The following is an 11,836-nucleotide window of genomic DNA, read 5'->3' as shown; positions in this document are numbered from 1 at the left end:
TTTTTTATTCTGGCTCCCATCATTCTTACCTGACTGCACAAGGGTTGTTCTCTGTCTATCAGGCCAGAAATATTGTGCATCTCTGCGTTGGGTTAATGGAGAGAAAGACCTCACTGAATCCAAATGTTCTCCACTTGTTTTCAAGAACTGTATTTATTTAATAAACCACAGGTCTCTTTAAAAAGGTCTCACTTTTGTCACACGACACAACACATTGCAGAAGCTGCGTTCAAAATAGCATGTATTCAGTTGTCAAAATAAACACATGAGGTACAGAATTCAGTGTATAAATCATATGAACCGCTGACTGATACATGCTCTCACATACATTAACATACACTAAACTTGTAAAGTCAACTTTGTTGAACACATCAAAGGATTGGTATAAGTCCCTGTCAGTCTATCTGCATAATTCCTTGCTATCTGAATTCAAATTCCCCATTTGCTTATCTATCTGTCGTTTTTCCGCAGAGGTTGGGCTCATGAGAATGACCACTCATCACCATTATCTTTCTGCTGTCTTTATGTATTACTTTTTTTGTCTTCATATGAGGAGAAACCTCAGCTGAAGATGAATAAAAAAACACCTCAGTGACTATTGCTCTAGTGGGAACAATAGTCCACCCTTTCTCAGTGGCAGTCTTGTCATCTTGTGTGAGGGGTTGAGCAGAGAGTCACACACATGCAGGAGAAAATAAAACTGATTTAAGGGACTGATACTATTGAAAAAAAAAGGTGTTTACAATGAAATAATGAAATAAATCAAAAACACTCCTGTTAATGTGTCCTGTTTTGTGCTGCACAGTAAAGGGAATGAAAAGCACATTTTTATGAGCGACATAAAACACTTTATTACCTGTAATCTCTCCAAAATATAACTTTATATTGATATTGATGGGCTGTTTCAGTTACTGTTACTATTAAAGCTGCTATGTTGGTCTCTGACACTTTCATACGTAGACTTTTCAATGACACTGGGTTGTGAGGCACGTTGTAAATAGAGTTACTGTGATATGTTTGTGTGGACTGTATGAGCATCAGGACATAGATGGTATATTACGGTATGTCAGCGCCCTCTACAGGCAGTAAGTGGAACTGCAGATAGAAGGCAAGTTCGGTTTTTAGGCCTTTTCCACTGGATGAATGATTCATAAGATGGAATGCAGCCAAGGCAACAGGTAAAAATAGAAGGTGTCTTCTTTTTTTTCTTTATCTAGAAGTTGATGCTCTACAGTCAATAATTGTCAAATCTGTGAGGGAAGAGAAATAAAGTACGATAATGTTGCACTTTCAGTGATGCAACTTCATCATTTACCATCTTTAAATAACCCCCAACAAGAATGAAAATAGTCTGCAGTTACTTTTGTACCCGTTTCTTTTATGTACTTAAGTAAACAACAATATGCATTTTAAACAAAAATAATAAACCACACTCAACACAAAAGATTACAAAAGGGGAGAAGAATATTTATACAATTACAAAACCCAACGTGGGACAAAAGAATAACAATTTGGTGAGGACAAAGAACACGAGCAGTACAGTAGGCTATCAATGAGCTGAGACAAGTGTGACACACACACACGCACAGCCTCTCCTCAGGCTCCACTTCTTCTCTCAAGTGGTTAATTAGTTTGCTTCACATGAATAAAAAAAGCAAGGTACAGGAATATAAAGCATTGGGGAACAGAGAGATAAACAAAGCACATCATCCTCTGCAGGCGCACGTAGAAAGCAGCGCAGAAAGGATTAGATTTTGTGTGGTGATTAGGATTAAGATATAGATTCTGGATTTAAAACAACAACAACAGTATTGACACTGTGGGAAACGGAGCAGCTTTGATTTGATATCAGTCAGCTGTTTCCACAAATCTCATGACTAATGCTAACGACTGAATTTGCCAACATCACTGAGCCACTAATGTGCAAAGACTCACAGTATCATGTGTCATTGTCTGGGGTTGTTTCTTAAATGTATAGTTGTGAACTAAAAGTGAGCAGGAGGCTACGTACCTCTGTTAATATGCAATAGCTCATACTAAATTATACAGTATATAAAACACAAATATGCACAAGGTTACACTGATTGACACAAAACTACTTTTTTATGTTGCATTTTCAAATGAGGTTAACAGGAAGTACAAAGGTTAATTCATTGACTGTTGTTTGCTCTGGTACAGTAGGTGGTGGACACGTTTGCGCTCTACTGGGTCTAGAGCACGCATGTCCAAAGTATGGCCCGTGGGCCAATCACAGCCCTCAGTGAGATTTTGTGCAGCCCACAGCTTTGGTTTTATAGGGACTTGGACAAATGAAATGAAAATGAAAATAAAATGTTTATAAAACAGGGCATTTGTATGTAAATGTAACTGTAAAAGAAATGTGTTTGTTTCTAAAGGAGTGACTTTGTAGTGGAGAAAAGTGATGCTGTGTCCTATAAGAAGCCTTTGAAACTTCATTTCCTATGTGAGCCCTTCCAATCAGAAAGGGTGCTGTTGTGAAGTTCCCTACTGCTGCTACATATGTGTACCAAAGTGTGTCCTTAGAGGAAATATGTTATATTATATTATATTATGTTATATTATATTATGTTATATTATATTATATTATATTATGTTATATTATATTATATAATGATATTCAGGGCTGTATAGAAAGTGTCCATCGCTGTGATAGAAATTAATGAAACAATAATGTGTGGAGGTCCACATGACATTCAGTTCCCAGGGCCGTATTTTGGACACGCCTACCATTTAAGCGCAGTAGGTGCCCTTTTAATTTTTGCCCCTCCCCTTCCAAATGTCTGTGCATCCCACTGCGTTACACTAATATTGAGGTAAACACCTTACAGTGCATTGTAACGGTGCGTCCAATCTGTCCGTCTGTCACTTTATAAGTCGTATATCTGTGCTGTGCCTTCTGGTCTGGGATTGTGGGATTATAAAACACCATCTTTTACAAAAATTCATCTTCCGCTACAACATACTGTATATTAAAGTAAAATATTAAATTACATACAGTGCTTAAGAAATGTATTAGACCAACGGTTATTAAAATTAAAAAAACATTTTAGAAGTCTTTCAAAAGGAAAATATTATTGTTATTTATTTGGCAAATAAGAAACAAATGAATCAAGCATAACATTCAACCACTAAAACTAATGTTTCGCTTCAGGAATGAAAGTAAATAACTTTGACATCTTAATCAAGAAATAAGGTGCTTTACTATTTTTTTCAGTTTTTTGTAAAACAGTACATTTAAAAATTAATAGATAACAACAGTAATTATTATATTTTAGCATTAAAAATATAATGTTAGTTACAGAGCTTCTACATAATGGTGTATGAAACATTACAGAAACATACAAAATTATGTTGGTCATTATTATTATTATTATTATTATTATTATTATTATTATTATTATTATAATAATAATAATAATTTAGGGCAGCTGTGGCATAAACCTTACACTGAGTTGTGGTTTAATACTTTGTTTATCACTGTACATACAAAATAACATAATAAAACAACAAACATACAATTCATAAATGACCTTATATGGTACTCTCCTCATCCCATGTCCTTCTTTGTGCATCATCCATACTTAAAATATCAATATTTGCTTTAATGCGACCAAACAAAGTCTTCTGAAATTCCTGTGTCCCGATCCTCACTCCTGTCCAGTGAGTGGCAGTAATGGGCATTTAAGTCGACAATGAACCTGAACAGAAGAAGAAGAAGAAGAAGAAGAAGAAAACGAAGAAGAAGAAGAGCTCCAATATTGACTTTTCCTAAGGTAAGTTGATGACACACACGTACATTTAGCTTTAATTAACCGGACTTTCTCCAGCTGTACGAACGGTGCTGTCATTTAACACGCAAGTGTATTCATGTATTAATGTATTTATTACCATGTTTCATATTCATGCATTAAGACAAGACGTGCGAGTATGCTGCTGTGATTTGTTAGCTTCCTGATCGCATTGCATGTGTAATGTGACACAGGAAGTCTGGATATTGGTGTTAAAGGGTGTTTTTTTTTTAATTTAATTGTGGAATATTATCGGATTCTGTGTGAAGTATTTAATTGTACCGAAAGAAAGTGAGTAATAACGCTGTTATAGACATGAGCTGGTTTAAAATGCAGGTGAAAAGTGAGCTCTGTTAAGCAAACAAATTATTAACACGTCAACAAGTCAGTCCAAGGTCTACTCTAGATCTACTGGCATATGTTACCATTTGATGGTGTTCCCTGCATCTATTACACTGAGCTCATCTGTCAGTGTCCACCTTTCCAGGCACATTGACCTAATGCTTTAAGGGAAGACCTGAAAAGTGCTCTCTCACCATGGAGGCGGTCGTTAGCCTCCTAAATGTTTTCCACAGTGAGGACGGAGGATTTCCTGTGACACTCGGCCTCTTTCTCATCTTTCTATGTCTTCTCTACTGGTGAGTTAATGTGTATATATAAGCATCCTCTGTTTAGGATGTAGTGTGTGGCTGCAGAGGAAATGAAATCATCTTCTAGTAACAGAAAGCAAGTGAATTTTCATGAATTCCCAATCAAGACAACACTGTGCTCTGTTTTCCAGGTATTCAGTGTACCCGTTCTCAGTTCTCTCTCGATGTGGCATCAAACATCCAGACACAGTGCCTTTCTTTGGCAACCTATTCATGTTTCGCCAGGTAAGACATGGATGCAGCTTCCGTCACATTGTGTTTCAAGTTTTGGATTTAAGATTAAAAAAAGTCATCTTTTAATTTGAAAGAGTTGGAATAAAACCAAAAATGAGCCATTTCCTGCTATGTTTTTTATTGTTATTTAACGTGTTTTTTTCAGGGTTTCTTTGGCCCGATATCTGATCTCATAAGGACTCATGGCAGGGTTTGTGGGTAAATACATGTTTGTTTGTTTTTATCTACATGGGTAAAGTTTGGACATTTTTTTAAATTTGTGAAATGAGACATGTCGTATTCAAACAGTGACATACATTAGCAACATTGATTGAGACTCTTTGCTGTTGATAGGTACTATTTGGGACGCAGACCGGTGGTGGTGATAGCCGACCCTGACATGCTTCAACAAGTGATGGTCAGAGACTTTAGCAGTTTCCCAAACAGAATGGTGAGGACATCAGCTCAAGAAACACACACACACACACACACACGGTTTCTCACAATTCACACAGACTCGTTTTGATAACAAACGTGGTTTTTTTTCCCCTGTTCTCATTCTGTCCTTTTGATAAAGGCTTTTCGCTTTGCCACCAAACCCATCAGTGACTGTCTCCTCATGCTGAGGAATGAACACTGGAAAAGAGTGCGGAGCATCCTGACCCCGTCCTTCAGTGCTGCCAAGATGAAAGAGGTGAGATAAGAGTGCTTGGACTGTTTACTTGTACTTGATATTTGTGTACTTAATGGGAAGTTGTGTGGGGGGGAAATGTGGACAGGGTTGGTTTTGAGGGGTTATTTAAAGATGACCTGGTATATTTCTGATCATTATCAGCAGAAACAAATGTCTCTTCTTTTTTCTTGTAGATGGTTCCACTCATTAACACAGCCACTGATGCCCTAATGAACAACCTGAATGTGTATGCAGAGTCTGGAGAGGCCTTTGACATCCACAAGTAACTACATGAAGTTGAACTAAAACAAACAAAAGTCATCTTATGGTGTCTTTTGTGTCGCGTCTCATTTTTATTTGTGTCTGTTTTTTCAGATATTTTGGCTGGTTCACCATGGACGTTATTGCCAGTGTGGCATTTGGAACGCAAGTGGACTCTCAGAAAAACCAAGACGATCCATTCGTCCGCTACGCTCAGATGTTCTTTTCTTTCACTTTCTTCAGGCCGATGTTGCTGTTTTTCAGTCAGTTCAAGTCTATTTGTGCTACTACCATTTATATAACTTAAGTATTACAGTGGGGATAAAAAAACCCTAACTAAATTATACCGAGGACTAGAAACTGGAGGGCTTATAGATACAAGTTTTTCCTACATAATCCATGACTGCATGTTAACAAAGAAAACAAACATATTTTCTTCTGTGTGCTGTGTATAGGACTAAATGTTGTGTACGACACAAACAACGTTTAGTTTAAATGTGTTTTTTTGCGTGTACAGTGGCTTTTCCTCTCATCATGACTCCACTTGCGGGACTCCTCCCCAATAAAAGACGGGACCAGATGAATAATTTCTTTATCAACACTATTAAGCAAATCATCAAGCAGAGAGAGGAACAGCCTCCGGAACAGGTGTGATTTTTGTTATCCCAAAAAGTGCATCCAGTGTTTCAAATGTTCCGTCCTTAAAGGAGCTTGTGTTCTTGCTGACATTTGTCTGTTTGCCTGCCTACCTCAAAAGATTCATGCATTTTAATTACGTGTTTTGTCGAGATATAGGTCATGGCCGAAGAAAGAAATGATGTCCCAGATTTCAAACATGTTAAAGAAATACTAGAATAGGGGTAGTATTCTTGAATAATTGTGCTTCCCCTCATTTTTCTCGAGTCGAGAACTATCTTCATTTTTTTTTTTTGTTATGTGTCCACCAGTGACACTTGGTCCAAGGCTTGAAACTGCAACACACTTTTTAGAGCCACTCGTAGGGGGACGGGAACTCATTCCCAGAATGTAAACAGTGTCCGCCATCTTTGGTAACAGTGACACTAACAGGACCAAGTGTTAGTGTCACTGGTGGGCACGTAACAAAGAAAAGAATGAAGATATTTCTCAACTCAGGGGAAACTGAGGTTGGGAAGCACAATTTTTCAAAAATACTACCCATATTCTAATAATACAATGCTAAATTATATAAAGTATTCCTTTAACCTCTATGACTCTCTGGGTGTTTAATGGCAAATCATTTTTATGTATTTATTTTATTTATTTGCTTGTAGAGACGCAGAGACTTCCTTCAGCTGATGCTGGACGCTCGCACCAGCAAAGAGACTGTGTCTGTGGAACATTTCGATACACTGAACCACACCGATGACCTCAGTCACAGGAACCAGCAAGCACAGCCGTCGGCCCCGGATCACAACAGTCCTCACGCACAGGGGCCGCACACCAGAGGGCCTCAGAGAAAGATGATAACCGAGGATGAGATTGTGGGTCAGGCTTTAATCTTCCTCCTGGCAGGCTATGAAACCACCAGCAACACGCTGGCTTTCACCTGCTACCTCCTGGCTCTGCACCCTGACTGTCAACACAGACTCCAGGAAGAAGTGGACGAGTTTTTCACTAAATATGCAAGTATTAACGAGCCGTTTGTTCTGATCATGTTTGCTTAATCTAGTTATGACAAAACTTCACAGTGGTGGGTTGATCTTGTGCGACCTGTTGTAGGAGTCACCAGATTACGCAAATGTTCAGGAGTTGAAGTACCTGGACATGGTTATATGTGAGGCCTTGCGTCTCTACCCTCCTGGATTCAGGTAAAGGAAGTAGCCAAATATAAAATATGATATAAAGATAAATTATGTCCAATAAACATGCTGGATTTTTTTTTTTTTTTACAGGTTTGCACGAGAAATCGACCATGATTGTGTGGTGAGTGGCCAGTTCCTCCCTAAAGGGGCCACGCTGGAGATCCCTGCAGGTTTTCTCCATCATGACCCAGAGCATTGGCCAGAACCTGAAAGGTTCATCCCTGAGAGGTAAGTAACGTTGCATTTTCAGTTTCCTAATGTGTCTAATAGACATCTGTGACTAATTAAACCTGGAGTAACACTTCCAAGTCACGTGCAACAGTCAAATCAAGCAACTGTAACACTGTGCTTGGAGTTGTCCTATCAGAAAGTTATTTTATTAACCGTCTGCCTCTGAGAACACCAGAGTGCAGATATTTTGTACACTCCTCCAGTTATCTATGTGGATTCCTAACACATTATTGGGTCCTATGAATGCTGCAAAACAGCAAAGATAATGGTATTATAAATATTTAGTAGACTCAGGTTTTTACTCTATGAACTGTGTGTGTGTGTGTGTGTGTGTGTGTGTGTGTATGTTTTAAGCTGTACATGTAATTTAAGTTATTGCTCCCCAGATTCACACCTGAGGCCAAGGCCAGTCGACATCCATTTGTGTACCTGCCGTTTGGGGCCGGCCCCCGAAACTGTGTGGGAATGAGACTCGCTCAGCTGGAGTTAAAAATGGTGTTCGTTCGTCTGTTTCACAAATACAACATTGTGGCCTGCACTGAGACCGAGGTGAGTTTGACTGGTTAAACACTAAAGACAATAATGTTTTAATTATCAAAAAAAGGAACAGCTGACTAGACTCATATGATTGAAGCAGGTAGGTTTACTGTGACTTCATGGAATAAACAGATTTCAAACATTTGTTGTGGAGTTGGTGTGAATGGAAGAGGAATGGTGATGATTTTCCTGGGTATGGTAACTTATCATTCAGTGCATTGCCATGCAGACCGGATACTAATCATAAAATAACTGTAAATAAATAACTCACCTTAGTAAAAGCATCCACTTGAGCCAAATCTGTTTGTCTTAGGTTTCCCCACAGTAAGTAAATGGCTCCAATTTTTTGGCTCCAATAGCTTAACTTGGAACACAACAAATGAATGATGTTGATGGTGCACAATGAAAAGATGAAATATAAAGTATATTATTGGCTTAAACCAACCAACTTAGTGGTGGCAGCACGGTGTTCAAACAAAGGGTATATGGCTGCTTCTTCTTCTTCTTTTGGCTTTGTGGCAGGCTGGATGCTTTAAGGACATACTGCCTCTTTCAGGTTTACACTGGGACTACATATTTACTTTAATACTGCCATAGCCACTTGATGATCTATAGATCCAGCTAAATACCTGATGGAAATTGTTTGAATGCACAAATGTATTGTTTAAGCAAAGATAGTAAGAACATGACTGAGCACAAGTAACCTCCCTTCACAGAAGCAATGTTTCACGTTTGGCTTTTCTTTTCCTTTTCTTTGTGCAGGTTCCTCTTGAGCTGAAGTCAACAAGCACTCTCGGACCGAAAAACGGCATCTTTGTGAAAATCACCAGGAGAGACGTGGACGGCAATTAACTTCACATCCAGATGATTTAAAAACTCACTTTGTAGGGATTCACTTCAAATGTGTGAGCAGTTTTCTCATTTAGAAATACTTGAATCTTATTAAATATATAACTTAGACTTTGGTTGTTGTGCTCATCTAGTGGCTCATCGCGTCATGATAAATGGGACGTGCAAAGAGTGTCAGGTTCGAGAAGAAGGGAAAAAACAGTACTGTGATCTGCTGTCGTGCATAGCAATCCTGGATAATGTGCAGCTTGTATTAAGAACAGTGTGAGAGCCACTCAAAGTAATTTTGTAGCGTTAAGTTTAGTATATGTAATACATTGTTAATATATTCAAGTTTATGGTGAGTGGGAAACTGATTTGTGTTGGATAAAAGCATGTTATATTTGAGCTTTACGACAGTTAGGGGAGGTTTTAAGGCAGTTTGGTGTGAGGGTATGGAGGATTTTGCACGTGTGGATGTATAACAGGCTAAAACACTCTTGTGAAAATAACCATTTCTATATATTTTCTATTTCACCAGGAGCAGACTATAACAGATGTACAGTGTGCTTCTTTATGATTATCCTGTTTTTTAAATATTATGATGATTGATGACAGTGAATTCATGTTTCTGTGAAACAATGTAACTCGGTGGCTAAAATGATAAAAGTTGAATAAAGCGAGCTGCTGTGCTACCCTTAAAATGAGTTTATCAACCGTGAGTTTAACACCTCTGATAATGCCGTACCATTAAAATAAACAGATGGAATAAGTACATGCGTACACAATCCATAACATTTGAAAACTTGTTTATTGTATAACCTGGCATTCTTCTCTTAACAAAATAGACACCAGCAACCGTGGAAAAGTATTACTGTAAGTTCGTATACATTGACCAAACTTAGATTCTGTCTTGTATTGTGTATAAACAAAGAATCACACCGGGTTTTTTCTGTTTTCATATTTTCCTACAGAGGAAATATCGATATCAGCTCATAGATTTAACTGCTTTCAAACCACTAACCACCTTTAGCATAACTCCATAACTTTACGGGTTTGGGGGGAAGGGATTGTTTATTCTGCTGTTAATTCCGCTTGCCAAAGTAAAAAGCATCCCATAACCGTGTTTATCCCCTGACTTAAGTAAAGGAAACATCCGCAATTAGGATTTAGGAGTAGTTGATAAGGTACTCTGGATAAATCTGATGTTTTTCAAAGATAACAAAGATGCTGGGGTTGCGTTCGCAGTTCACACAACTATCGTAGAGGTTTCCGCTGGTTCCTTTTGAAGGGGGTCTGACCAAGCTGCTCGTTCCCTTGCAGTACTCTCCCACCAAGACCAGAGCCACAAACATGACCTTGTTCAGGTTTTTTTTGGCCACAGCATAGTTGTCTGAGTAGGACGAATCTTTGGCAAAGTAGCTCCCTAACAAATGAAGACGTTAGTGTTAGCACAGTCTACAGGGACATTTGTGACATAGCTTCTTTTTTCTGAAAGCCTTTGGGTGAATCCCAAAAGTCCATAGAATTATCTCCTAAATTTCCTTCTAATCACTTTTCCTTAATGGGAAATGCCCCCTTGGTCCAGGAAATGTGAAAAAGACTTCTTAAAAGACAAACTTGGTGAGTTGGTGTTCAGAGAATTTAAACTGCACTGACATCGATGACACAGAAGACACGGAGGCAATGAAGCTCTTCTCCTAAGCGTTTTTAAGAATTACAAATTAAGAATTTACGTCTGGGTTGCATTGCTAAGTTAAGGAACCTTCCTAAGCAAATTTGACTACTTGAATTCACCCTAAAAAAAGATTAATATAGAAACCATACAGGAAATAAACAAACAGTAATCTAATTATTATTTTTTTTTTTTCATAATTATTCTCCCATTATTCTCTAACATATTTTAGATGATGTGATATTTGTGCACATCAGTGAGGAACAAGTGTGTTTTCTTCAGTCTGTAGAGTATGACGTGTATAGGTCAGGACAATATTTAATGAATCTGAAATTATTAATTGACACACGTGTTCGATGAATTGATGCAGCTGCTTTACTGTACCTTTGCCATAGGCCACACCGTGGACACCACACATCCTCCAGTCAAAGTTCTGCTCACAGATGGCACCGACCAGGGACTCGTCTGTCCCGTGGAACAAATACTGCTGATTGACAGGTTTTCCTTTATTTCTCCCTGTCATCTGTGCCTTCTGCCTGAATTTGCACCCAAAAAAAACAACTGTATTTTACACAGTGCATTCATTATGAGTGAATGAGTAAAGGAGGGGTGGAAATTACCATTGAAAGACTGTCCACAGTGAGGGGTTCTGAATCCTCTGGATGCTGGTAACCTTTCTCAGAGGCATAGTGTTATTAAATAACTTCACAATCATCGCATAGTCCTTTGCAGATTTGGAGAGAGCGACAAGCTGTAAAACAAGAGTAGATTACAGATTAACAGGTCATAAATTTGAAATTCAATGATGAAAAACATTTTACCTGGACTAATTAAGCATCAGACATGACACATCAGAGACGCTGTTCCACCAGCATCCAGACTATATGCCAAGGTCTGCCCTCTCTTAATAACCTGCCAAAGCTGAGCGCCTCATCTCTCTAGTGCCCTGTAGTTTCCCTCTGCCTTTGGAGGATGCACATTTAAAGCAAGTATTAATGAGCAGGATGCAGCAAAGTCAAAAGTTGAAATGTTTGGGGTTTTTTATCCACCAAGAATGAAGTCAAACATTAAGGATTTTTCTTTGGGACTCTTTAATACTGATCTGACAAAAAGTTAAGGCATTTGTGACCTTTGAC

At 38.4% G+C, this 11,836-nt stretch overlaps 2 protein-coding genes across 2 annotated transcripts; one reads left to right on the top strand and one right to left on the bottom strand.

Moving 5' to 3' along the window:
* Positions 1–3,732: 3,732 nt before the first annotated feature.
* On the top strand, positions 3,733–9,820 carry tbxas1 (thromboxane A synthase 1 (platelet)). Its single transcript, XM_058646398.1, has 14 exons — positions 3,733–3,794; positions 4,297–4,447; positions 4,591–4,684; positions 4,839–4,891; positions 5,027–5,123; positions 5,250–5,366; positions 5,540–5,628; positions 5,721–5,869; positions 6,124–6,254; positions 6,899–7,249; positions 7,347–7,435; positions 7,520–7,657; positions 8,047–8,209; positions 8,960–9,820. Exons 2-14 carry the CDS (start codon positions 4,347–4,349, stop codon positions 9,047–9,049), a joined length of 1,662 nt encoding a protein of 553 aa, XP_058502381.1. The 5' UTR covers positions 3,733–3,794; positions 4,297–4,346; the 3' UTR covers positions 9,050–9,820.
* On the bottom strand, positions 9,818–11,594 carry LOC131470518 (protein mono-ADP-ribosyltransferase PARP12-like). The gene is made up of 3 exons (XM_058646399.1): positions 11,321–11,594; positions 11,085–11,236; positions 9,818–10,451 (listed from the first exon to the last, which is right to left on the bottom strand). The coding sequence occupies exons 1-3, from the start codon at positions 11,413–11,415 to the stop codon at positions 10,195–10,197; spliced, it is 504 nt and encodes a 167-aa protein (XP_058502382.1). The 5' UTR covers positions 11,416–11,594; the 3' UTR covers positions 9,818–10,194.
* Between the last annotated feature and the right edge of the window lie 242 nt (positions 11,595–11,836).

Source organism: Solea solea, chromosome 12 (genome assembly GCF_958295425.1).
Source record: "Solea solea chromosome 12, fSolSol10.1, whole genome shotgun sequence".
NCBI classification, from domain to species: domain Eukaryota; kingdom Metazoa; phylum Chordata; class Actinopteri; order Pleuronectiformes; family Soleidae; genus Solea; species Solea solea.
The sequence above is the reverse complement of the archived record's forward strand: the minus strand, read 5'-3'. Positions and strand labels throughout refer to the sequence as shown.

What these genes read in the sequence shown, in the direction of transcription:
- tbxas1 (XM_058646398.1), top strand. Translation starts at nt 4,347, where the DNA reads ATGGAGGCGGTCGTTAGCCTCCTAAATGTTTTCCACAGTGAGGACGGA. An exon ending in GAGGCCTTTGACATCCACAA is followed by an intron (nt 5,629 to 5,720) that starts GTAACTACATGA and finishes CTGTTTTTTCAG; the next exon opens with ATATTTTGGCTGGTTCACCA. An exon ending in GAAAGGTTCATCCCTGAGAG is followed by an intron (nt 7,658 to 8,046) that starts GTAAGTAACGTT and finishes ATTGCTCCCCAG; the next exon opens with ATTCACACCTGAGGCCAAGG.
- LOC131470518 (XM_058646399.1), bottom strand. Translation starts at nt 11,415, where the DNA reads ATGATTGTGAAGTTATTTAATAACACTATGCCTCTGAGAAAGGTTACC. An exon ending in CTGTGGACAGTCTTTCAATG is followed by an intron (nt 11,237 to 11,320) that starts GTAATTTCCACC and finishes GTGCAAATTCAG; the next exon opens with GCAGAAGGCACAGATGACAG. An exon ending in CGGTGTGGCCTATGGCAAAG is followed by an intron (nt 10,452 to 11,084) that starts GTACAGTAAAGC and finishes TTCATTTGTTAG; the next exon opens with GGAGCTACTTTGCCAAAGAT.